Genomic DNA, 27,847 nt, shown 5'->3' on the forward strand with positions numbered 1-27,847 from the left:
AAGAAGTTGTTAGAAATCCAGGAAAAAAAAGAGTTGTCTAAGCACAAAAGATGTTAGTGTCAGGGAAGTGGTGATGGATTAATTTGTGGCAATGCATTGGCTTTTCAGTAGATTCTCAAGTAGTGCCTTTTTCAGGAAGCTGTATAGCGAAAACATGGGTATCAATCTTCATACAGCATGAAATGCTAGCTTTTAAATTTTTGACTTAAGAATGTATATATGATGTTAAAAAAATATTTGCAGGATGGCTTGTACACAAGACAGTAAAATACATAGGGTTGTATCCATTGGTGCCTCCTCCTTAATGAAAAGCAAATCTGCTTGCACAAGATGAGGCACATAACCACTTCACACACACCCCACCCCAGACAGTGCCACCAACTGTCCAGATATTTCTCTGGTGCAGAATGGGATATGCCACAGAGAGCTAGAAATGGATAGGTGTTCCAACTCCCACAAGGAGAAGTGTTTTTGCTAAGGCAAAGCCACCATTGGTCAGGACACATCACAAACCAACAAGAGATAACAAATAAAAGCATCGTAACAACAGCATGTTGGAAAATAAACAAGTCTGGCTCTGAAAAGACTTAAGAGAAGTTGCTAGGCATACCTCCCTGGCCAGATTGTTCCACAAGCAGAGTGCCAGAGTGGAGGGGAGAAAAAAACCTCTCTCTGATCACCACCTGCCTCACTTCAGACCTGCCTCACTTCAGATGGTGGGGGCACTCAGAGGATTGCCTCCAAAGTGTCTCGGCGTATGGACAAGCTCAAGCTGGAGAAGATTGTAACAGCCCTTGGCCTCTAATACAGTACGTAGTAGTCTGAAAATCATCATCAATCAGATGACTTGAGACTACCAGGCAAGCACTGCCATAGCCCCTTGCAATCAAATAGCCCGCAGAAAGGCTTAGGTTAGAAATTATTTTGCACAACTTGGCGACCTATGCTTCTGCCTAGAAATTTTTAATTTTCTCAGAAATGTTGAAACTGATGGGGGTGGGGATTATGCAGTGTTATGTATTTAATCTTTAAGGATCCACTAGTCAAGTTTGCTGTTTTGTTGCAGCATTACGTTCTAAAAGGCAACCAGTGAAGTTTAAAATTCTTCATTGTTTTTCTTGGACAAAAGAGAGGTTATCATGTTTTAGTTTAAAGGGTGAGAGGCCAAAGAAGATGAGGGGTGGTATTAGTAGGGGCAAAACCATATGGGAAATGGCAAAGGGAGATCATTGATATTCTGTTGTTCACATATCCGCAATAATCTGGACTCAGCTCTGGTCAATGATATCAGAGGTTGCCAAGACATCTAGGGCAATTTACAGGATCATACTCCTCCTGTCCCTCTCCTGATGGAAGTTATCCATCGCGGCAATCAAAGTGGTTTCTGTGACAAAAGTAAGCTTGAAGTTAGATTGAAATGGGTCTAAACCAGCCTTCCTTAGACATATTAGACTGCACTGTATGGGGGATGCTGGAAGTTGTAGTCCAACACAACTGGAGGACACTAGCTTGGAGAAGGCTGGTCTAAATAGTTCGTCTTAAAAAAAAAAGGTATGATAGTCACCTGATCAAGCACTTTGCCGAGGAAGAGGACATTCGTGATAAACTATAGCTGTAACAACTAACAGTACTGTATTAGAGGTCATCTGTGTAGTGATGGGGAGAATGGTACGTGAAGAGGAGCCCCACCTGGGTAAGGTATGACCCAGGGCCTTTGCTTTCTGTTAGCCTTCTCAGAAATGGTCATTACCTAAATCAAGAATGAATGCTACACTTCCCCAAATATAATGAAAAAAGAAAATGGGGTCAGCCGTTATCCCTAACCCTAACCTTAGGCTCAGCACACAGGAAGAGAAAGGAAAAGAGCAAGCCTTCAGATGTTAATTGCGCCAATGAAGATTGTCACATTAGGCTTCAGCATTGTCAGTCAACATGGAGGGTGGGTTGTGGGGGTCATATAACTGCCACTGCTGCACAGACTTGACATTCCATCATCAGCGGTTAGTATCCAAATTTGGCTAGTTATTCATCAGATCGAGTAATAGATGAGACATTTGGAAAACAGATATAATTCTTAATTTTAATACATGTTTTAAAATAGTAATGTTTACTTGGTGCTTGCAACATTCTGTATTTCCAACTGTTCCTAGAGTATAACAATTTGAAATAGGAATCTATTGTGACTCATCTGCTCTTTTTTCTTTCTTTCTCTCTTTTTAAAAAGAAAACTAATCTTGTCACTAATAGATTTGGGAGAGAGGGGAAGGAACCTCCAATGTTTCCTGGAGGTTTTTGTCCTGCTTTTCAAGAGCTCTGCAGTCCAAGAGATTTTTAAAAAGTAGTCATTTTTTAATCTGCTTTATAAGCTGTCTTTCTTTTTGAATGTCCTCCACCCTACCCCCAAACACAATATGTTAAGCTTTTAAACACACAAGCATATTGAAACGTACAAGAAAATCTACTTGGCAGAATACATTGGTCATTTTATTTCTATTGAAGTGTTTCATTTCTTCAAACACAATTGCACAGCACTTCATGGCAAGGTGCCCTTGTCTATAGTGCAAACTGGTATCTTCGGACATGTGAATGCGTGTTGGGCACTGTTGGCTGTTACATATTTGTATCTAACAAACATCTCTTACAGGATTTACAACCCTGGTAAATTATTTCAGCAGTTCTGAAAACAGGTGTGCATGCCAAAGGAGCATGCAATCCCAAAAAAGTACTTTCTTTTTTTGTTAAAACCAGTGGCTTTCTACCGTGGGAATGGTGTACGTAGAACAGGGTCCTATTTTGCTTCAGACCAGATTACTTTTCCTATCTAGTATTTGACTTCACGGGCCAATGCAAACTTAGTGGGTTGGGTCCAGACTAACTTGATTTCAGTGTGTGAACTCAAAGCAGGACCAAGTCTGGATCCCAGTGTTTCCAGCCTCTCTCTCTCCTGCTTAAGAGTTTGGGAGTTGGCTGTGGGATTGTGTGCTCCTTTTTCTGAGCCCCTTCCTTCTCCAGCAGAAATTCCCCTGTCCTTCCTATTGTGTATCTTAACCATGATTAAGGTTACGTCTGCCCCAGGCTTAATGCTAATCAGGGTTCCCTTTCAACTGATATTTATACAGGTTTGGTCAATATAGAGATACTGAATGAGTTCACACAGCACAGTAACCCACACACAAACTTGAGTATGGGATGAACGTAGATTGTAGTTGAACCATGGGTTGTTATTGAAATGTGGGTAGGTTGCGTTGTCTGAACCAAGCCATGCTAACAAACCGTGGCTTGTTAACCATGAACAACCCGCAGTTCTCAACCCAGCAATGAACCATGGGTTCTATTCATGGTTGTTCATAGTTAACAAATCATGGTTTGTTAATGCAATTGGGTTCAGATAACACAATGGTCGTTTCTACACCTAAGGATTACCCCAGGAAAATGGAGGGATCGTCCCTGCCTGCTCCCAGGATCCCCTGTGTTTCATTTGGATGCATAGGGATGATCCCAGGACGATCCTGGGGGGAAAAGGCAGGTGCAGAAATGGCCAACAACTCACTTTTCAGCGACAACCCATGGTTCAATAAAACCCCACACTCAACTGCCAATCACTGGCCCATGTTTCAGGCTTCTGTCTCTGAAGAGGACTCTGAATGGCCTCAGACTTGGGTAGCTTGCTAGGTTAGGTTCCATCCTCAGGTCATGAAGTTCCTTGTTCAGCTCCCTGAGTTATGTGTCAGCTTATTCTGATTTACTTGAATCTTATCCTTCATGCTCATATTTCTCAAATATTTTCACACATGAGAAAGTTTTATTTGTTGTTTATCACCCCCCTGCCATATTTCACCTCTGTTGATTATTGGTAGTTGTGGGATTTTCAGTCGAATTGCAATGGGTTGCTGGTTTATTTATGTCTGGAGAAGCCCAGCTTTGTACAAAGGATAACTGTTATTGAATATGATAAAGATCTTTTGTCACTTGTTTTGTTTGCAGGTGTCTTTTATAAGATATCCTCTAATCCCTTCAGGAAGAAATATTTTCTCCTTCTTAAAAAAAGAGAAAGAAATCAGTATTAACTAAGTATAAAAGCTCTGAGCCTCTACCATTGTTGTCGATTCTTTGAGGGACGTTTCCCAACAGTCATTGTTCAAATGGTTGTCAGGAGGAATCAAGTGAAACTCAATAAACAATGCAGTAACTGGTTCCTCTCACTTTGTGTGCAGAAGCTTTTCTTGAGAGGATTTGCATTGAAGAAGTGGTCCATTTTCCGAATTGTCATAGGGTCATTTAGAAGCATTCCAGCCTTTCTGCTTTACTAGCAGTTGCATATTTCAGTTCTGCACAAATAAGCCTGGCCTATCTAGGCCTTGGGAGTCTTCAAGGCAAGTACTGGAGGGTCACCCCCCATTCCCATAAATACCATAGTGTTACTTTAAAGCCATTCAGAACTAAAATCTAAGCTCTAACTCTGTAGTGCTATGCTGTATCCTTGTATAACAATTAATATGATTAGTCGAGGCGGCTTTATTTGGAGCAAAAATTGGAATTTCTTTTAGGGTATCCCCTTCTTCCCATTGGCTTAAACAAAAAAAAAATACTTCAGCGCAATCCTCTATACACCTTTAAACTTGAGTTAGTTCAGTGATGCTTACACCCAGATGAGTATGTATATGACTAAGCATGATTACTTGGGAGTAAGTCCCATTGTACTTAGTGGGATACTTTTTTCGGCCACTATAGATGTTTGCAAAATGTTAATGAAAACAATGAGTCTGTTTTAAGGACTGTTCTGTGTTTTATACCCCCAAAGCCTTTCATGTCTAAATGCCTAGATGTGCAATGCAATTCTGTGCATGTTTACTCAGAAGTCAGTCCCACAGCGTTCACTGCAACATACTCTCTCTAATAAGTGTGTTTAGGATTGCAGCCTTAAGTGTGTGGAAAAGAATTGGGTATATGAACTCCTGACAGCTTTTGACTCTAGATAGCTGCTTTAAAAAATATTGGTTTGATGAATGTGTTAATCTGAATTTTTCAATTCCCCTTGTTAACATACACTCTCTGACACTGCATATTGGTAAGAAATCTCTTCTCTTCTCTTCTTTTCTTTCTTTCTTTCTTTCTTTCTTTCTTTCTTTCTTCATGTAAACTATCTTATCATTCAGATTGCAGATTCACTTATTATTTAGCAGGCTGCTAGACCAGAGGAATTTGTAGAGTATTTGAAAATATTTTGCCCATGAACTCTATATTTTTTCGTCTCTGACATGTTGCCTTTCTTTCTTTTTTTGTAAAGCCCTCCTCAAGGCGTTGCTTTGTTTCTGGGAGAACATTGTGTGCTATCTGCAGCTGCCCTTGGAGGGAGGAGGGTAAAAAAGACCAGTGATTTATTGAAGCAAGCTGAATTGAAAACCCCTTTTTTTCCTCCCCAAAATCAACAGCTTGACTGAGTTTAAATAACTGACTTTTCATATCCTTTCATCGCACACAAAGACCTAATCCTGAGACTACTTGAGCCACCAATGTAGGCTGTGGACAAGACCACCACTGGAAATGTCACTCCCTTCTCACCACACACAAAAACACATTGACTGCAGCTTTTATGAAGTGAAAATGCTGAAGAAAAGGAAAATGCGAGCAAGGTGGCCACAGTCATTTCTTCGAAATAAAATAAAAAAGGCTGCTGCATCTGGATATTAAGGACAAAAAGGGCCTAAGATGGCAATAATAGCTGGGGTCGCTTGCTTTCATAAGTGCAAATGAGTGGAACTGCCTCTGTTTGTTTCAGTACTATTGACCCTTATATTTTATTGTGTGGAAATGTCAGAGAAAGTGTGTTAGAGGGCCTGCTAGCATCTTTTAGCTTCACAATGACTTCGTCATTTTGAGATTACCCAGCGCTTCTCATCTGCCCCTATCCCCCCCATCCCAAACATTACATTGGCAAAGCAAACTTGCACAATTATTTATTCTGGATAATTAATACTGGCAATTTCGTGTTTTGCTTTAATTTATAAACTAAAGACATCATTTGATACTTTTATTACTTTAAGGCCAAGAACAGGACCCATCTATTGACTCATTGTAGATCGCCATGTTCCCACTGTAATGTTTTTATGGGATGAGCAGGGAGAGAAAGAAGATCCTATACACGTAGGACTTTAAACAACCCCTGCTTGGAATTAAGATGGTTTGCGTTTGAGGTCAGAGCCCATAGACTAAAAGATGGATAGAAAAATGTCCTGCATTGGTCTGAGAAGAATTGGGCTATTTAGGTCATCTGGAAATCTGATGTCAGATTAGCTAGTAAGAAGAAGCAGAGCTTGCTATATAGTGGTACATTTTGAAGGGTAGCTGGTCATCATTACAGTCCCCATAGCAACGCCTCCAAGGAGAGCCCCAAAATGAAGTAACTGTTTTGATCCATATCAGCAAATTCTAGCAGTTTTCATCTCAGGTCTTTTGTAAAGCTAATTGACCTTAATTTCTCATTCAAGACCAAGCCAGCCCAAAACACTTTGCATTACAACAGGGATAGCTGGCAATGATATATTATTATTATTGTTCTCTGTGCATCACATATATGGGCCCTGCGCCTGCGTGAAGCCTCATTTCGGGACACTTCTATAGCTGAGGCATTTTAGGCGGCAGCCCTTCCTCCACTGTCCACTGCTCATGTCCTAACTGGTTCCCGCCTAACTCCTCATTCTCTTTTGTCCGCCATTGTGGCAACCTCATTTGGGAGCTTTCTGTAGTTTTTGACTAAATTAATATTTCCAGGCATTTTATTCTCTCTCTCTTTCCAATTTTAGTATTTCCCTCTTATTCATTATAATCGTTTTAATTTTTTTTCCAATCGTCTGAAAGGGCACATGGTCATCAGGACCCCTTTCAGAAAATGCACTAGATGTGGGAGAGAACTACCACTGTCCGACAGTCATAACCTTTGCCTCCTTTGTTTAGGCGAGGAGCACACTGTGGAGTTGTGTCAGCTCTGTCAAGCATTTTTGAAACTAACACGGCGCAACAGGTCTGAAAGGTTGAAGGCCATTTTGTGGAGCAAAGCACTCTAGGCGGTGGATCAACCAGTGCAGCAACCTTAATCAACTCCTTCCGATACTGTTATGGGAGAAAGATCCCTCCCAAAACATCTGAGCGGTCAGCAGGATCAGACCCCTACATTGGGCAGATCCCTCATGATATCTTTGGCAAAAAAGCTGACTAATGGGGAAATCTATTTCCCCCTCACCTACTATGAGGTCTAGACTTAAGCTCAGAAGGAACAGAAAGATCTGGGGGTGGGAGGCTGCAGATGATGTCACTGTCCCAGCGAATGAAAAGGTCCCCGTGCTTTGACCTTGTGTGCCCTGGCTCCACTTCAACACGGCACAGCATCCTGTCACCAGAAACACGCTCTCCTGTTGTCCTGTTTTCCCATGATGCATCCCTCCCGTTGGATCTGTGTGGATGTGTTTAGCTGTTCGTAGAAAGTGGGTGGGCTGGGTGAAGGAGGGAGGAGTGGGGCAATAGGGAACAGGAGGAGTTGTTGATACTGAGATACTCTAGGCCTTTTCATTCAGCATATTTGATAGATTTCCACCTGAAATTCTAAAGCATGGATGAGGCCAGTGTATATCATATGGTACACTTGTCAAGGAGCAGGGATTGTCTGTGGCTTCCTGTTACACTAAGTGCATATGTAGCAAACCTGGATTAGCTTCTACCAAATGCATAAAACACCCCTCAATCATTTTCAGTTTTATTTGATTTGCTGAGAAGTGTATTTAAAGGCATTTTCTTGGTTATCCTTTGGGAAATCATTGGCATAGTTTTTGTATTGAAAACTAGCTACCCCCACATACATGCGCACACACACATGCTCACTTCACAATGTAGAGATTTAAAAACTTTTATTTAGCCTTGATACGTTTGGTGGAATCATGAGAATTTATTTGTCCCCCCCCCCACCTTGTGAATTCTGATAAATTTACCTTGTGAAATCTATAAATGAAGGATTTTCCAAACTGGGAAGGAATTCGATCCTCACAGTGTTTGGAAAATTTAGAATCTTATCTCAGGTTTGCTGTTCACTGAAGTTGAAATTAATCCTGTCCTAAATTTTCATAATGCTCGATGTTTGGATCCCAAATTTCTATTTGGAGATGGAAGAAGATTCACAGTCTTTCCCCCCCTCCCTTCCCAAATTTCCCTTTTGTGCAAATTTTACATTGTTCACAGCCATTGTTTCTCTAATATGTGGTGGTGGGTGTTTCCAAAATTAAAAATAGCAGGCATAGGAAGGATTCGGGACCCGTCCCCCTCCTGTTCTCCTTCCTTTTAAATTGCCGCACTCCACTTTACAGCTGTGTGGCACCACCCTAGGGTGACCCCTTAAGTATTGCTAAAAAAAAGCATACACACAAGATACCAATTCACATAAATATGCATCTGCTTATATGTATAGATGCAAAATAAGAAATAGTCACTACAGTTTAAATAGAAATGCAGTACATCTCACCATAATAGGGAAGACTGTGACCGGGTAGCCTGCATGCCTGCTCAGTATTTTGATCAGTTGTGTAGTGGAGGGAGAAGGCCAGGGAGCACCGTTTTTCAGAGCAAAAGCAACAATGGGCCTTTGCTCATGATCATGGAGGGGGGGAAAAGCCACGGTTTCTGAGTGGTATGTTAACCACAGCAATAAACCATCTTCGCCAGGCTCTCATAACATGACAAGCCATGCTGGTGATGGTGATTATGGAAATCCCCCTGGCATGAGTGGAAATAAGCCTCTTCAGTGATTGTGGAAGCCCGGTCAATATCATCTGCTGGAGTGCCATGGTAATTGACAGACCCCTCGTACTCTGGCAAATGAATAAGGTGATAATGAGGCTTTCAAGTTTTACAATAGTTTGTTACGGATTCACATGGTGGAAGTAAGAATGGGGAACATAATGAAGTAGAGACTGGATGCTTCTTTTCTTTGATGGGGTTCCTCCTTCATGATGTTGTTATCTCTTTCTTGCTCATGGCGGTTTTTCTAGATGGGCTTTGCCAAATCATGCTGTCTTACAGATTCAGGAATTTCCTGACAATTGAGCATGTTTTAATTATGACTGCTTTCTGGATGTTGGTGTGGATGTATTTTGGTAGGCCCAGTTTCTGGAGGTTCCTCCTTCATGATGTTGTTATCTCTTTCTTGCTCATGGCGGTTTTTCTAGATGGGCTTTGCCAAATCATGCTGTCTTACAGATTCAGGAATTTCCTGACAATTGAGCATGTTTTAATTATGACTGCTTTCTAGATGTTGGTGTGGATGTATTTTGGTAGGCCCAGTTTCTGGAGGTTTTCTCTATAGTTTTTTTGATGTGATGCCAGTGACTGATGTGACTAATGGAATAATTGTGACCTTTTCCTGTTGCCATAGTTCTTTGACTTCCATGGCCAGTGGTGTATATTTTTCTATTATTATTATTATTATTATTATTATTATTATTATTATTATTATTATTTATATACCACCTCATAGCCAAAGCTCTCTGGGCGGTTTACAAAGATTAAAAAGTTTGGATTAAAAGACTGAACATTAAAAATCAATATGCAAAATTTTAAAACATAAAAAACATTAGAAGTTTAAATGGTAACACGATTGCTGGCATTTTTAATTAAAAGCATTTCAGCCGGCTGAAGATTTTTGTGAAAGCTCAATGTGTTTTCCAGGTTGAATCTTTGCAATTATAAGTAAGCACAACTGATTTCAATGTCCAAAGGTAACTATGAAGAAGATTTCAGTCATGCTCCGTAAGCGCAATTATGAGATTTTATTAATTTGCTTGTTTGTGTTTGGATTTAGATTTTTGGGTCCTGTGATGGAGGTTTTTTTTACCAGAGTGTTAGCTCCTTTGTCTAGAAATGATGGCAAAGCAGTAGATAGATAGATTTGTCCTGGTTGTATGACTGTGGATTCTCCTTGGGGCATGTCAGGGCTGCCACAATGGTTCGCACGACACGCTAAGCTCAAAATGCTTAATCGCCATGGCTTAACACGTCTTCTGAACAGGGACAGTATATATTGCTGTCTTTCCTCTCATACTTTGTCAACCTAATACGTATATATAGTTGCATTTAACTCAGGCTTTAAAAAGGCCAAGCAAGAATTTTCTGCTGTACTAACTTTTCCCTGTGTTTGTCTACTTATGTTCTAGATTTTGTTTTGCCAAGGGCTGTGGCATCAGTCCCTTCAAACCTTGTTTTGAAATGCCACCTTTGTAACGCAATTTCCTAATGGGGGAATTGGGGGTGGGGTAGGAAGAAAAAGACCAAGCAAGGTCATTAACATTTCTAACACCTTCTCAGCTACTACAAATCTTTTAATACTCCTGTCAGTCATAGAGTGTAACAATCCTGTTCTAAATGATAAGTACAAATCTTCTAGATTGCCTTAAACTACTGATATACTATAGATATGACTTATGTGCTTATAAACAAAGTAGGAGCTTTTTTTTCTGTTTGGCAAAATGACTTCAGATTTCACTTTTTGATTCCGCAATGGGGGAGGGAATATTTAAGCTTAATTTGAACTGCCGAGATATGTTTACTGATGTTGCGTTTTACAGCATAAATATGCATAAATAAGCTAACCAAATCTGGGAACAACACTTTATCTTGGGGTGCGGAGTTGTCTCCTAAAATGTGCTTCTAGGTTTATGTGCATGTCTTCTGTGGGATTTAAGTACTCTCACCCCCCCTTGCATTTTATGAGATTTACCAGTGATACACTGCCTGATAGGTAAACCCTTCAGTAGATTAAGGAGTAGCATTGATAGCAGAAAAGATTTATTTCCTTATTGGCAACAAAGATAATGGGCTTGATGAGGGAAAATGAAGAGTGTTTATAGCAAGAACAAAGGGATGCAAAGAGCTGGGCTACAAGCAGGCCTGTAAATAGTCACCTGTGGAGAATAAGTATCTCTTTTCAGATGGTAAGGTAGTTGATTTTAAAATCTCATCGAAATTCTTTTTGCTTCTCCCTTGAAATTTCTTGAGTTGATTTGCCTGGATTTTGGTGAAATTCAGTAACAGTTCAAATATTCATAATACTGAAAAGGGGCGTGTGTGGAGGGGTAAAGTTAAAAGGAACCAAGTTGTTATATCATCATCATCATCATCATCTATATCCTGCCTTTTTTCCTCTAAGGAACTCAAGGCGGCATACATAATCCTCCTCTCCATTTTATCCTCACAACAACCATCCTGTGAGATAGGTTGGGCTGAGAGTCTGTGACTGGCCCAAAGTCACCCAGTGAGCTTCCATGGCTGAGTGGGGACTAGAACCCGGATCTCCTGACTCCCAGTCCGACACTTTAGCCACTACACCACACTGGCTCTCATTTAAGATGGCACTTCAGATTCCAGGCCTTGTCACCTGGAAGTGCTCCCATCTATTTTCTAAGAATGTTGTTCAATTTGCATAGTATAGGTTAAAGAGCTGTTGGGAAATCGGGCGATTAGATGCCTTCACTTTATATATAATAAACGGCTTGGTTACCACCTATGCATAATCATGTCTGCCTTTTGAGACTTCTTCATTAAGAGTTCATTTGTATGTAAGTCTAATTTTCCAAAATGCATGTTAGAGTGATCCACCCTACCATGAATGGGATGTTAATGAAGTGGCGTAGGCTCATCTAAAATTGTTGCAAACATAGAGTCAGACTTCCACCTTAGTCATTCTAACAATTCCCCCTCCTTTTTAATTTTTATCCCAGTGAGGCATTTGTTAGTTTCTCCTTGACAAAAATAGTTTTACTTCCCCTTGAACACCTCTCGTTTCTGAAAGTTGCAGCTTATCACTAGGAGCCCAAACCAGGTGTCTTTATTTTTCAAAAAAGGTTCTCCAATGGTTTTCTCTAAACATCTCCTCAGTTGTTTTCTTCAGGTCTACAACTAATAAAACTGAAGAAGGATGATGTAATAAAATTGTGTAATAGTCAGGCTGGCCAAGAAACAGGTTAAAGGAAATGAGACAAAGTAGGTCGTGGCCTGAAGTGTCAGGTCCCAAAGAGACAATAGGCGGTGGAGACAGTTGAAGAAAGGATGAGCCTAGGAGAAAGTAGGGTTTAGGTGTGGCAAACCGGTATGTCTGCACCTCCATCCTGCAAGGTAGGACACACTACAAGACATCCCTTTGCCTGTACTGCTCAGAAATAGTGCCGCCACCACTACCATGTCTTTTTAATAGCCTGCCCACGGGAGAAGACAGTCATATGGTTTTGTATATATGGAGATGGATAGCCCCCCCCCTTTTCAGAGCTTCCTTTAAATGGCTTAAAAACCTGGTTAGTGTATTTGCCAAGCAGTCCAGCGCATGGGTAGGCCAGCTTCCAAGCTAGGCAAGAGGAGCAAATCAACTCCAATTTCCAGTCCAATATATTTATTAAAGAACCAAGCAGAGAGACATTGAGAAATAGTCAGTTGCTTTAAAAATAACCAAATAAAACGTCAAACCAGCTCACTAAAACATATTATTGGAATCCTAAGAGTAACTCACCAAAGCAGTTTACAGGTGAGGGAGGAGATGAGGCCCTCACCTGAGGCTTCCTTTGCTTCGATGCGAAAACAAAGACCAGGGTCGCACGATCACGCAGCCCACTGTGGCTTATTAGCAATGGTGGGTTGTAGCACCCACAAGGGCCAGGTTAGCAATCCGAGCCCTGTCACTGTGGCTTCGCATTACGTATGTAGTCAGCAAGGGTGTGTTGTTGGGCTGGTTGATAAGCCCCCCACAACCCATGGGCTGCTTTAGGGTTGCAACCATCCTGACCAGGTTCACCTATAATGAAAAGTTAGGGTGTACCCTAGCTGCATGTTCAAAATGAATGTTCAAAATGGTGGCTGCTGCCGTAACAAAAAAAACCTGCGTGGAAATTTATCCAGAGTGGCCTATTGTTTCGTGTGAACGGGGACGATGACAATCTTAAAGAGAGCAAGTATTTCTATAGGGCAGGGGACATTCAAACTGACCAATCAGTAGCCTGAGAAGACCTGGTCATGCATCCTCCCGGTGATTTCTACTGTACTTTGGCGTAAGCTGAGTTATGGGACTGGGGGGAAATGTTCAGATAGGGCCTAGGAACAAGAAGGATTCTGCGCCATGGACTTGAAGGAAGTAGATAGGGAAGGGAACTTTGGGAGGCTGGGGACTGTGTGCCAGGAAGCATGGGCTTGCAAGGTGTGGAGTCTATACCCTGACAGAGGAATTTTGTTGGTTGCGGCTTCGGCTTGCACTGTAGGATTGTAACTTGGCGAGGCAATGGGAACTGACAAGGAATTGGGGTGGGGGGCTGAATTTCACATACTGAGTTGAACTAACCACCCAGTTCTTTAGCTCTAGGCTTCTTCTTCTTCTTCTTCTTCTTCTTCTTCTTCTTCTTCTTCTTCTTCTTTCTTTCTTTCTTTCTTTCTTTCTTTCTTTCTTTCTTTCTTTATTTATTTAGCACCATCAATGTACATGGTGCTGTACAGATTACACAGTAAATAGCAAGACCCTGCCGCATAGGCTTACAATCTAATAAAGTTGTAGTAAACAATAAGGAGGGAAAGAGAATGCAAACAGGCACAGGGAAGTGTAAACAGGCACCGGGTAGGGTGAAGCTAACAGTATAGAGTCAGAACAAAATCAATATTTAAAAGCTATAGGGAAAAGAAAAGTTTTTAGCTGAGTTTTAAAAGCTGTGATTGAGTTTGTAGTTCTCCAGGCGTAAGGGGCAGCAGGAGAAAAAGGACGAAGCCGAGTAAGGGAAGTAGAGGTCCTTGGGCAGGCGAGAAGCATGGCATCAGAGGAGCGGAGGGCACGAGCGGGGCAATAGTGTGAGATGAGAGAGGAGAGATAGGCAGGAGCTAGACCGTGAAGAGCTTTGAAGGTCAACAGGAGAAGTTTATATTGGATTCTGAAGTGAATTGGAAGCCAATGAAGAGATTTCAGAAGTGGAGTGACATGGTCAGAGCGGCGGGCCAAGAAGATGATCTTAGCGGCAGAGTAGTGGACAGAGACCAGCGGACTGATGTGAGACGAAGGAAGGCCAGAAAGAAGAAGGTTGCAGTAGTCCAACCGAGAGATAACCAGTGCGTGAACGAGAGTCTTGGCAGAAGAGACAGACAAAAATGGTTGAATCCTGGCAATATTATACAGGAAGAAACGACAGGATTTAGCTACTGCCTCGATATGAGGAATAAAGGAGAGCGAGGAATCAAATATAAAGCCAAGACTACGAGCTTCCTTGACCGGAGTAAGCGTGACATCGTTGACAGTAAGAGAGAATGAGAGGTGAGGAGAAGGTTTAGGAGGAAAAACAAGCAGTTCAGTTTTTGCCATATTAAGTTTCAAACGACGATGAAGCAGCCAGGCTGAGATATCTGAAAGACATGCCGAGATACGATCGTGAACATCAGGAGAAAGTTCCGGAGATGAGAGATATAATTGTGTATCATCGGCATACAGGTGATATTGGAGGCCATGAGATTGAATAAGCTTACCCAAGGGCAGCATGTATAAAGAAAACAACAACGGGCCAAGCACCGAGCCTTGCGGAACCCCTACTGAAAGGGGAAAAGAGGAGGACGAGGTGCCGTTAGCCGACACGCTGAAAGAGCGACCCTCTAGATAAGAGGCGAACCAGTTATAGACAGAGCCACAGAGTCCAAGGTCATGGAGGGAATCTAAGAGAAGATCGTGATCAACCGTGTCAAAGGCTGCAGTTAGATCAAGGAGAATTAGAACGGAATAATGGCCTTTAGACTTGGCAGTAAGAAGATCATTGGTGATCTTGGTAAGGGCTGTTTCAGTGGAATGCGAAGGACGGAATCCAGATTGAAAGGGATCCAAAGCAGAGTTACTAGAGAGAAAGTCAAGACAACGAGAGTAGGCCACACATTCCAGGATCTTTGAGACAAGAGGCAACAGAGAGACAGGTCGGTAGTTAGACAGAGATAGTCGATCAAGAGTGGGTTTTTTGAGAATGGGAGAGACTGTAGCATGTTTAAAAGCAGAAGGAAATGAACCAGAGGACAGAGAAGAATTAATGATGTGAAGCAAGGACGGGAGGATAGCGGGGATAAGATTAATAAAGACGCGAGAAGGAATCGGATCACGGGAACAAGTGGAAGGCTTCGACGAGCGCAGTATTTTAGATAGTTCATCAGCTGAAACCGAGGGGAACGCCGAGAGAGTTGCAGGAGGAACTGACAGGTGAGGAACAGGAGCTGGAAGCGGAGCAGAGCTGGCCAGATCGGAGCGAATAGTTTGGATTTTAGCATTGAAGAAAGAGGCAAAGTCATTGGCAGACAGAGAGGCGGGGAGAGATGGTGGATTAGGCTTCAGAAGAGAATTGAAGGACGCGAAGAGCCTCTGAGGGTGCTTAGCATTTGACTGGATCAACGTTGAGTAGTGCTGCTGTTTGGCCAGTGAAATGGCAGAAGAGAAAGAGGAGAGAACAAATTTGTAATGGACAAAGTCCGCCCAGTCCCTAGTCTTACGCCACAGGCATTCGGCTGCCCGGGAACAAGAGCGAAGGTAGCGGAGGAAAGAGGTGAGCCACGGTTGGGTTTGAGAGGGGCGAACTATCCGAGTTGTAGATGGAGCAAGATTATCAAGAGTTGAAGATAAGGAGGAGTTAAAGGAGGAGACGGCTAAGTCCAAGGAGACGGCTGTGAAGACAGAAGGAAGAGAGGAGGCTAGAGACTGAGAAAAAGCCTCATAGTTGATAGAATGCAGGTCACGACAAGGGCGTGAAGCGGGACGTGAAGGAGGGGGATTGTGAGTAATATTGAAAGAGACTAGATGATGATCTGACAGAGGAAAGTCAGCAATAGAAAAGTCCAGGACAGAGCAGTTCTGAGTGAGGACAAGATCCAGACAGTGTCCAAGGGAATGCGTGGGTGCTTCAGACCAGAGCTTAAGATCATAAGAGGAAGCTAAGGAGCGAAATCGTAGAGCTGCAACATCGCGAGGGTCATCCACATGGATATTGAAGTCACCCAAGATCAGAGTAGGAGAGTTGTCAGAGAGGAGAAAGGACAGCCACGAGTCGAGATCAGAGAGAAATTTAGAGGATGAGCCAGGGGGGCGGTACAGAACTGCAACCCGCAGTCGCAGCGGAGTGAAGAGTCTCACCACATGTGCCTCAAAGGAGGAGAAACAGTGTGAAGGTGGAATGGAAAGAGGCTGGAACTGGCACAAACTCGATAATAAAAGACCCACACCACCACCTCGACCCTCTGGGCGACTCGAGTGAGAGAAAGAGAGTCCTCCAAGAGAGAGGGCAGCCGAGATGGCGGTATCATGGGCAGGAAGCCAGGTTTCAGTAAGAGCAAGGAGGTGAAGAGATCTAGAGAAAAACAAGTCCTGGATGACAGGGGCCTTGGAAGCAATAGAGCGACAGTTCCATAAGGAACACGAGAAAGGCAGCTGGGAAGGGGGGAGACACCGAATAGGAACTAAGTTGGGAGAGATGAAATTGGAGCGAGCCATAGGGAACAGATATGAGGAGAAAGGAATTAAGAGAAGAAATGACGAGAGAGAAAGCAAGTAGGCAGGGAAGTAAAACAGGCGCGGGACGGGATTAACCAGAACTAGCCTGGCCAAGACCAGTAGCAGCAAGCAAGAAGGTAGGCACAGAGAAGTGAAGACAGATAGGGTATGTTAAGGCAGTAGCATTGCCAAAATAATAACCCGACAGTGCAGGAGATCATGTCCTGAAGCAGAGGTAGTGAAGACCGGTCCGGGGCTGGGGTTCTTATTTGTGTAATGCTTTCATGAGCATTCAGGGTATATTGCAGCAGTCTTTACAACCACTCTTTAGATAAATCATCTTTATCCTCCTATTGTGCCGATATGGGGGTAGGGTGGCTCTAAAGCCACCAAGTGAGTTTGATTTTGAGGTGAGATTAGGACAGAGATGGGGGGACGGACGTGTGGCTTTCCAGAAGTTGTTGAACTGCAACTCCCATCTTCACTCACCATTAGTTAAGCTGGCTAGGGTTGATGGGACTTGCAGTCCGACAACATCTAGAGGGCTACACGTTCTCCACTACTAGATTAGAACAAGGGTTATATGGTGGAAGGTGCAGTGTTAGCCTTCCTCCCTGCAATCAATGGTTAATAGAAAATTTTAAGTGACTAAATATTGTATAGTTTTGTAAAGAAATGAACATTTTGTTTGGCATCATTTATTGTTACATTTTTCGAAGAAGCCACAGTATCGCTCATATGATCCTCAGGATTTTTTTGTTTTTAAATTACAGAATTACAGGGAAGGTGGTGGTTCTAAGGAGAAAACGTTGGGGTTAAAAATTAATCAGGTTCCTTTTGTGATTTTGTTGTTGCAGACTTTGCTTCAGATTTGTGGCGTGGTAGCGGTGGCTATTGCAGTGATTCCTTGGATTCTCATCCCTTTAGTTCCACTTCTTATTCTTTTCATCTTTCTTCGTCGGTATTTCTTGGCTACATCAAGAGATATTAAACGTTTGGAATCCACAAGTATGTATTTTTTTTTATATGGCTTGATTGTCACGATTTGAGCATAATTTAATAATGTGGGTACTAAGATGTTGCTGGATTGGTTTCTCTCTTTTGTAAACTCGTGGGTGTATCTTAGTTATGATTTTTCTTGTTTACTCTTTGTGCCTTCTTGCAACAAATGTTAGGTCTCATAGAATTCTACTTCTAGGGCAAGAACAGACTTAACACGCCTAATTTCTTAACTATCTGTAACAGCAAATGTTACCATCTTCCTCTTTCTATTTTCAGCCTTAACCAGTGCTGCTCATAGTTAACCAGGGTTTCCACCTTTTTTTTTATTTTATTTTTTTATTTAAGTATTTTTATGCCGCCATTCAGCCAAAAAAGGCTCTCATGGCGGCTTACAAAAGTATTTCTTGACAGTCCCTGCCCACAGGCTTACAATCTAAAAGACATGACACAAAAGGAAAGGGGATTGGGAGGGAGGAGGAGGAGGGGGGAAAGGAAAGCAAACTCAGGCACTACAATCTTAGTTGGAAAGTTCAGCAGTTGCAGTTGACAGCAGGAGGGAGGGGGGCTCTCAGCTGGAGCTGGACCCAGGCACGGTGGAGAGATGCCTGGCTGCTGCTTCCTCCCTCACTGGTGGCCTCTGCAGAGACAGTTGGTAGCAGGAGGGAGGGGGCTCTCAGCTGGAGCTGGACCCAGGCACGGTGGAGAGATGCCTGGCTGCTGCTTCCTCCCTCACTGGTGGCCTCTGCAGTGACAGTTGGTAGCAGGAGGGAGGGGGCTCTCTGGAGCTGGACCCAGGCACGGTGGAGAGATGCCTGGCTGCTGCTTCCTCCCTCACTGGTGGCCTCTGCAGTGACAGTTGGTAGCAGGAGGGAGGGGGCTCTCAGCTGGAGCTGGACCCAGGCACGGTGGAGAGATGCCTGGCTGCTGCTTCCTCCCTCACTGGTGGCCTCTGCAGAGACAGTTGGTAGCAGGAGGGAGGGGGCTCTCTGGAGCTGGACCCAGGCACGGTGGAGAGATGCCTGGCTGCTGCTTCCTCCCTCACTGGTGGTCTCTGCACCTTAACCAGGACTTGAGACCAGGAGCTGATGTGGGTTTGAAAACCCTGATTAATGTTAACTATGTTTAACATTGGTGCAGCTGAAACATTAAATTATGGTTAAACCCAATAAAGGATGGAGCATTGGAATTTGTGCCATGGGAGGCTTTTTCCGATCACTAATCTACAGTTAAGAGAGCAAAAGAGTTTGGCTCTACTGTGCTTTACAAATGGAGAAAAGTAGGTCAAACCAAAGTGAGCAGAGTTTGACAATGGCTCAACCAGCCTTTGGGAAGTGAGATCACTTCCTAGTTTCCTCCCAGAACAAGGTGTAGAGAAGGAGGGTATGCCCAGCCCCAAAGATGGGTGGGAGCTTGGAATTTGTTTTAGCTCTGAGTTTGCTAGATTCAAGCAGAGAGCCAAAGCAAATGTTGGCCTCCTGCTCTGGCTTTGAGCTGGAGTAGAGACGGAGTAGAGGTGTGTCAAGTTACCTGCCAAAGCTCCAGCAAACCAGCAGGTGCAAAGACAGAGCAAAATGGATGCAGCAGTGTCCCTTTGCTGGATTTATTGCTGGAGGGGGAGAGTGGATGTGTGTTGGCTTATTTCTGCACTGCTAGATGATTCAAGTTCCAATGACACAGCAGGTGCAACATCCAGGGTTTGGAAAACCCATGTCCATGGCTGCCCATGGGAGATTGTGCGAGCCCACTCATTGTCTCTCACTGTATTCAAGTTGGAGGGGATAGCAGACACAGGTTGGCTTGTTCCTGGCTGTGCTGCATTTCAGAGATGTAGTGTGATGGCAGCAAAAACACTCCTCCCCTTGGGTCAAGGCATTTCCTGGCAACCACAACGTTTTGTTTGACCACTAAGGCCACCCAAAATGTGTCAACTTCTTCTAATGAAACAGACATAAAGTTAGGGAAATGCAATGAATGCACAGTGCAAATTGCCCTAGGCATATCAGATATCTAATCTAATCTTCATAATTATGTTAGTTTATATCAATTTAAGTAGTGTATTCTGAGAATTCTGAATAACGGAACAGTGTGGTGGGTTTTTTTTAAATGAGAAGCATGATTAATGTAATTTTGGAGGAAAACTATCTTTGTTTTATTATTTGAGTAATAAATACAATGTATTTATTCAGTTGGTTCAGTGCCAGAAATATCTAGTAGCAGGATGAAAGGTCAGCATAGCCAAACAGTACTCTTGAGAGATGATATTGTTTAACCTCCATCTTGCAGCTCGAAGTCCGGTGTTCTCTCATTTGTCGTCATCTCTCCAGGGACTTTGGACAATCCGTGCATTTAAAGCAGAGCAAAGATTCCAAGAATTATTTGATGCTCACCAAGATCTTCACACAGGTTTGTAAAGAAATAAAGGGTTTTGAGTTCCGAAGAATGAAGCGGCACGGCTTCTCCTGGACTATACCACTTGTCGGGCCTCCTCCCATCCCAGTCAGTTTAACATGCAGATGTTTATCATTGATAGAAGCTGGGCCAGTGAAGCTGATCTTTTAGTTTTTGCATGTGTCTCAGCCTTCTTTAAATGCCTTTTTGGAGATGTTAACATTTGCCTTAAGCCCATGTGACCTTGCTCATTCCTTGTTCCCTAGCTTCACCTAGCCTTGTGCCAGGGATGGAAGCAAGTTCTTCATTTTGCCTAACTTCCTTTTGGGGATTCTCGATAACTCTTATCCCCATGTAGTGCAAAAGCCTCACTCAGTATTTGTGAAAATTTTATGAAATGCTCATTGGGACCATTGTGCCATCCATTAGAGGCCCAGACGTACATACATTGGTCCTGCCACATTTGCTTCTGGGAGTTTGTGGTGTCATTGCAGGCTCATAGGTCATTCAGGAAGGTTGGGGCTGCTGTTGGTATGAGCTGGAGCCTCCCCATGGGTGATTTACGCCTGAGCATTTGAATTTTACACAACTGAGAAGGCTCGAGAAAAGGCCACCAGATGTATAAAAAGCTTTCCTTGTGGCTTGTTCTTTTGTTGCAGGCGTTCACAATACCATTTAAATCTAGAGAAAAAATTCTGATATTGACATCCATTTGTATTAAAGAGGAGTTAAATTATTTCATATATGCTTGGTTTTTTTAAAAACGTCACAAGATACCATATATATCAGCCTTCCTCAACCTTGTTGCCCTCCAGATGTGTTGGACTACCACTTGCCCCATCCCCAGGCAGTATGGCCAACAAGCCACAAAATCCTCTAAAACTGTACAATCTCTGTTGCTTTATAGCCTAGCAAGGGAAGGCCTTTGGGGTGGGAGAAATTGTCCTTCATCCTTCCCCACTCTGGGATCCACCCCAGAGATCTGGACAACACAATAAGGATTCTATTCCTGGCTGAATGAGGCCTTCAAGAGGATCAGTCCTCTTAAGGTGTGGATATACACTGCAACATTGTGTTGCAGGTCCCACTTGTTAAAGTAGAACTTTAACCAATTTTAACATGTTACTCCATCTTTATTGAGCAACGCAATTGTTTTCATTTATCTTTACAACTAAAATGGAATTGTCTCTGGCAAAGCAAAAGAAAATGCCATGCTTTAGATTGTCATGGAGTATTGGACATTCTGGCTGAACTTTCCAAATTGGTCTTGAAAGATGCTGCTGAAGTTGTGCAGTCATATGGCTCTTTTGAGTTGGATTTCAGTGAATGAATAACGTAACTTTTTTTGTTTTTTAAACCTTGACTTCTTCTTTTTCAGAGGCCTGGTTCTTATTTTTGACGACCTCTCGATGGTTTGCTGTCCGCCTGGATGCCATCTGTGCCATCTTTGTGGTGGTGGTTGCATTTGGTTCTTTGCTTCTTGCACGGAGTAAGTTTAATTATTGAGGAGTGGTTTCCATTTTATAACTTAATTTGCATTATTGTTTTTAAACTATTTTTATTTCTTACAAATATATAAAATGGACAGCTCACCCAAATTTAATATTAGTTCCTAAAAATCTTCACACTATGAATTATCCATATGGAAGTCAGAATTATTTATGTCAAACAAACAAAATATAAGAGGTTAAATGGCATCCTGAAAATTATTACTCCAGTATGCTGCAAACAAAATCCACTAATTTTCTCATAAATTCCTCAGTTTTACCCTCTCTCTGATTTTTAAATAATAAATTTTCTTAGGGTGCAATCCTATTGATTGCATCCTGGGTACTTGTAAGCCTCCAAAACTCAGGGACTTACAACAATCTGATGCAAGGTGGCTGCAGCACGGAGGGGATCATCTCCTCTGTGTACTGTCCATCCTATTTTTTTGGCTAGATGGCTGTCGTGTCCCTCCCTTTCAGTGGGAGGCAAATGATGAGACTTGCTAAGTAATCCACAAAACTTTTATTAAGCAACAAATGTCTCTTTAACCTGAATAGAGTCTACCTCTTTGTAATGACGCCCTAAGCAATTACTATGCAAACTAAGCAAGATAATTGTCTGTTCAAGAAGAGAGAGAGAAGTTATTCTCAAATGCCCATACTTCAAAGGGCCTGTTGCGGTGGTAGGTTCTGGCGCAATCTCTCCGACTTTCTCACAGCCTCTTTACCCGCTGTGCATTTGAGCTTCCGGCTGATTCTAGCATCAGTTAGTGTTTCAGAATGGTCACCCCCGGAACCTCCCTCGTTTCCCTCTGAGGGTGTAGGATTTGGCCTTGAGGAGATAAGCTCTGGAGTGGGCTGATTTCCAGCTGAGGAATCTCCCGTGAGAGCTTCCTCCCCCACTGGTACAGTCTGGCTGGTGTCTGGCGCTGCGTCTTCTAGTTCTGAATCTGATTCTGATTGATTACCCAAAACCCCTTCTCCTGAAACAGGGGCAGTAGGTTAGACATGACAGTGGCCAGTTTCGGCTGTCTAGCTGGGGGCTTTTGGAGCGGGAGGCCACACATTGCTTAGGAAGCTCTCTAAACCAGCTTGCATGGTCAGCTCCCCACCCACTCCCTTTTCTCCCTCTCTGTACTACCAGGCACGAAGAGGCAGCCACCATGGTTCAACCCGTGCTGCCTGTGAGGGGGCAGGGAGCACAGTTTCCTGGCTCTGTGCTTGGGACCAGAAAACTGAAAAATCCTATGTCCCCCCAGACTCTGTCTAGGAGACATAGGATCACTCCCTTGGACAGGATCACAATATGCCCTATCTTTAAATTCCAAAATGAGAGGATTATTACTCCCCCCCCCCAGCTGCTGGCTATACATATTTGAGCTTCTGTTAATAATCAAATCCTGGTACTAGATTCTTCAAATAACCTAGAACAACCATTTTGAGATCTACTGATAAAGAATGGCCTATGACTTCTTCAGTTATTCTAATTACCTCTCTCCAAAATTTATTAATAATGGATATGTACAAAACGTATGAAACAAATCAGCATTTGTTTTCCATTCCAACCAAATCTTGAGGTAAGCCAAAATCATCAATTATCAAAAATATAATCATAGATAAATATGAAATACAATGTAAAAATTCGTTTTCATTGTAGCAGTTCTGCCCATCAGCTGTAGGAATAGTTGACCAAAAGTTCAGCTTACTCTCTATGCTGTTCGTTAATTTGTCTTGGCTTTTCTTCACAATATTATTTATGTTGTTATTTAACAATAAACCAGTATTGGGCAAAAGTTTGGGCTCTTCATTTATTTTTGACTTTTTTCTATCTTCTAGCGTTTCTACCTCATCTTTATAATTAGCAAACTCCTTCCTTACTTCAAATATTGCTTTATGTGCTTGTTTTAAATTATCCTGTTAATTTATCCTGGTATGTTCAAGGTATTCAAATCTTTTTTCTGCTCTCTCCTAGTTTTACTCCTAGAGTTTTCCTCAAAAATATTAGAAAGCTGAGCATTCAAGTATTTGTCCCTCTTTTCCAAATAAGATTCTTTTTTTAAAAGAAAGATTTTGTTAGTTTTCCAAAACAAAAACAACAGAGAGGGAAAAATAAAGAGAGTAGCACTCTTAAAGTCTATTCATATTTTTTCACTATTATTTTACAGTCCAAGACATATGTGGAATCCATGGGCTGCTTAGTTTGGACCTTATACTGTTAGTTTTACCCTACCCTGTGCCTGTTTACCCTACCCAGTGCCTGTTTGCATTCTCTTTCCCTCCTTATCGCTTTACTATGATTTTAATAGAATGTAAGTCTATGCGGCAGGGTCTTGCTATTTACTGTTTTACTCTGTACAGCACCATGTACATAGATGGTGCTATATAAATAATAATAATAATAATAATAATTAGAAGTTTTCTTTATCATTCTTCTGTATGTCAAACTTACGTTTACTCTCTTTTCCTTAATCTGAGGAAAGACTTTACAAATACTACTATGTCTGTCCTCTAATTTAATTCCAAGATTTTTTATTTTTTATTTTAACTTTTCAGCTAATCTTTATTCAAAATTCTGAAGTTCTTTATTAAGTATGTTCTTAAAAAATCAGCAATACAGGATCCAGACCTTCTTTCTCCCCCTTTAAGTCTTGAATTTTTGGTCACCTCATATGCATTCTAATCAATTACTTGGAAATTTTCCCTTAAGACTATTAGCCCATAAATTTAACTACTTATTTCCTAGTTCATTAGTCTATGGCAAATATTCAAATGATAAATATAAGAGATACAACATTCACAAAATCTCATAAGTAGCTGTCAGTAAAAAATAAAATAGTAATAAGAATTAAAGGAATAAAAAGAATTTAAGAGCAAGTCAGCTAATTTTAAGTTATCCAAATTACAGATGGTAAGGTTATTATAGTTAGCAATTAAAATAAAAAAGAAATCTCACTTAATTTCATCCAATGACTAGTTAGTTCCAATAATCCATCAACTAATTATATCCAGAAATCAGTTAAAATTATACAATACTTTAATTTCCCCTCTTAATAATACTAAATAGTCCTAAAAATTCTTACAGGACTCAGACCCACAGTTACCTACAATCATAAATACCTCTAATTCCACATCTCACAATGCATCAACAGCTGTTAATTCTTCTTGGAGATACACCACATGGAAGGCATTATAAGGTTTACCAGATGTTCTTCATAGCTCTAATTACAACACCTAACTACCCATCCTACTCTTAAGTGGGTAGAAACTTGCTCCTCTTCTCTTCACATTATGCCTGGCAAAAAGGTTCCCTGACTCCCAAACCTCAAAGCAAGAGGTCAAGACAATTATTAAGCACTTCCTGCCAGTTGGGTGGAGCGGAGAGCAGCAGAAGGACTAGATGATGGCCCTTCTCTTGCTGATCCTCTGGCCACTGGTTCTGTTCTTATATGGGAAGAATTTTCCCTTCATGGTATGTCTGGCAAAAAAGCCCTCCTATCTTCCAAACTTTGAGACAAAATGTCCATTATCCAAACGATTCAGCTGGGTGGAGTAGGAAGCTTTGAATATTGATACATGTAGTCCAACGCACCACTAAGTACAACGCCAGAGTTGCTACCTCTGGTAGCTTCGTTCTAATATACATGGGAAGCAGGAGAGGTAGGTTTTTTTAAAGAGTAGATTGTCAACAGTGCAAACAAATGAAATCCTCTCCCTTACATACATTTCAGCTCCAGTTCTTCATTTGCATTATCAGTTTCCTGAAATTGGGTTAAGCCCAGCAGCTGAATGAATTATTCTCTGCTGACAAGTCAGACATCTGTAATGGGACATATTTGTTTAAAAGTGTTAGGATTTTTTTAAAATGTGACACTACAAGTAAAGATGCTCAACAACCCTTTTGATTAACTTGTTTTTATGTGTATACTTCACAAATTTCCCTTCATGTCATTACATGCTTCCTCATTTAATTTCACACACACATAGTGTAGGGGATTTTAATTGTATTGAATTTTTTTTAATTTTGTATGTTCTGTTTTATATGAACTAAATTACTAAGCACTTAAACAAAATTAGTTGTTGTTTAAAAAGTATGAAAAAATTTGAATATAGTTTTGAATCTTGCCTTTTCTCTCACCTAATAGCACTAGATGCGGGTCAAGTTGGTTTAGCTTTGTCCTATGCAATCACTCTCATGGGAATGTTCCAGTGGGGAGTTCGGCAAAGTGCTGAAGTTGAAAACCTGGTAATATTCATTATTCTTCTTTTAAAGGTTTTAAAATCTCTTTTGTTGTGGCTTGAAAACAGTCCATGGCCTGTCAGTTCCTTGGGCATTGTAGCTAAATTACGGTGACCATATGAAAAGGAGAACAGGGCTCCTGTCTCTTTAACCATTGCATAGAAAAGGGAATTTCAGCAGGTGTCATTTGTATATATGGAGAACCTGGTGAAATTCCCTCTTCATCACAGCAGTTAAAGCTGCAGGAGCTATACTAGAGTGACCAGATTTAAAAGAGGGCAGGGCACCTGCTGTTTTAACTGTTGTGATGAAGAGGGAATTTCACCAGGTTCCCCATATATACAAATGACACCTACTGAAATTCCCTTTTCAATACAACTGTTAAAGATACAGGAGCCCTGTCCTCCTTTTCATATGGTCACCCTAAGCTAAATGCTATTGCTTTCCAAAGCATCTTTGTCCACATTTTTTTTTCTTAGAACCTAATGGAAACTTCAAAGTGCATAAACATAATTTGAGTTTTGTTGGAACTTTGCACATATCTTAAAATGAGTCCATATATACTTTCAGGGTTTCCCCCCCTTCAGACTACAACATGGAACATTATTGGTGAACTTTTAATCAATATGTCAAAGTCTATTTATTTACACTTACTAAGAATGGGAACCATTTACTTCTGTGAAAAAAGACAGAGCAGAGATGCCCGTGGAATGTGAAAAATCCAGTGCCACAAATTGTAATAGTTGGAGCCATCAGTCTCTATCCAAGAACATGTTGAAATATCTAAATATAAAACTGAAGAGATAATAGTAGGAATGGGCATGGTCTTCCAGTGATGAGAATTGGGTCATGCAACAACAAATACAGAGCAAAAGTTCTGGTTTTAAAAATTCCTATTATTACTGATAGGTTTTTGGGTTTTTGAGGGATATTAAAAAGATCACTGTGGCCCACAGCACTGAGGTCAATGTAATGACTATGCCCTTCTCTTTATTAAATTGACATTTACATAAATTGTGGCCTTAATTTGCATACTTTGTGGCAGTAATTAGCATACTTCGTGGCTGTAATATGCTTCATTTGCTAAAATTAAGCATTTTACGGCCACAATTTGTTCAAATTACACAATGTCGAATTTAGGGGGGGAAACTCTGAGAAGAGTTCTTGATTTTGATGAAAAGCCCACAGTTCAGCTCACAAATGCAGGCTGAAGTGGGTCTCCAGGGAAATCCGGTGAGCCTAAAAAGGGCTGATTTCCCCCTCAATGGCCATCCCTAATCTGGATTAAGGTCCCACCTTTTGATACACCTGTTTCTTTGTGAAACTTTACACACCATCTCTTTTTGTCCCATCTTCTGAGAGTGGCTCTGGTTGGTTAGGGTTATGGGAGAGAAAAAAAGAGATAGATCTGAGAAGTCCTTGGGATTGAAAGAAGGTTGTGCGTTTATGAATCCAATCCTGGTGACCAGAAAATTAATTCTGAACTAACTAATTTATGTAATTGCAGATTGTTGATTTCAGCAAGTATCCATGCATGAGAGTATGTTGCTCTTTTCCAGATGATCTCTGTAGAACGAGTAGTGGAATACACAGACCTTGAAAAGGAGGCACCTTGGGAGTCAAACAAGCGTCCACCCCTGGAGTGGCCAAATGAAGGTGTTATAGCATTTGAAAATCTGAACTTCACTTACAGCATAGATGGTCCTTTGGTGCTAAGACATTTATCTGCTTTAATCAAGTCAAAAGAGAAGGTACATATTTGGTATTTTTACTTATCAATGGTTATATTCCCTAGACTTAAACTAGAAGTTATGTTCTCCTGCTTTCAGGAAGAGTAGTTGCATAAGTTTCACAGAGTTAAAGAATCTTAAATTTATTTCCTGTTGTCTTTGGCTGTCCATGTCTTGTAGTTACCGTGGTTGTAGAAAGGGTAAGTCCTGGAGGTAATGTAGACTTTGAATCTTTGGGACTCACTTAGGCAATGGCTAATCTCCAGCGAACTATAGAAACATGGCAATCCTAGGGCATGTCTACAACTGCCTTTCCCCCGGGATCATCCCTGGATTGTCCCTGTGTACTCACACAGGATCGTGGGAGCAGGCAGGGACGATCCCTCCATTTCCCTGGGATTTCTGGGACCACTTTTCCCCCGGGTTTTCCCGCGATCCCAGGACGATCCCAAGGACCGTGGGCAGTGTGGGCATCCATACTGGC

The 27,847-nt window shown here is 41.7% G+C and overlaps 1 protein-coding gene across 1 annotated transcript in view; it reads left to right on the plus strand.

Annotated features, from left to right (window-relative positions):
• ABCC4 (ATP binding cassette subfamily C member 4 (PEL blood group)) overlaps positions 1-27,847 on the plus strand; it is a 178,783-nt gene that overhangs the window by 93,745 nt on the left and 57,191 nt on the right. Inside the window, exons 21-25 of the mRNA XM_063126057.1 lie at positions 17,377-17,527; positions 19,805-19,924; positions 21,288-21,398; positions 25,539-25,639; positions 27,193-27,384. Of these exons, the coding sequence (XP_062982127.1) occupies positions 17,377-17,527; positions 19,805-19,924; positions 21,288-21,398; positions 25,539-25,639; positions 27,193-27,384 (675 nt within the window). The remainder of the gene's footprint in view (positions 1-17,376; positions 17,528-19,804; positions 19,925-21,287; positions 21,399-25,538; positions 25,640-27,192; positions 27,385-27,847) is intronic.

The sequence above is a fragment of the Elgaria multicarinata genome, chromosome 5 (assembly GCF_023053635.1).
Source record: "Elgaria multicarinata webbii isolate HBS135686 ecotype San Diego chromosome 5, rElgMul1.1.pri, whole genome shotgun sequence".
Taxonomy (NCBI): Eukaryota; Metazoa; Chordata; class Lepidosauria; order Squamata; family Anguidae; genus Elgaria; species Elgaria multicarinata.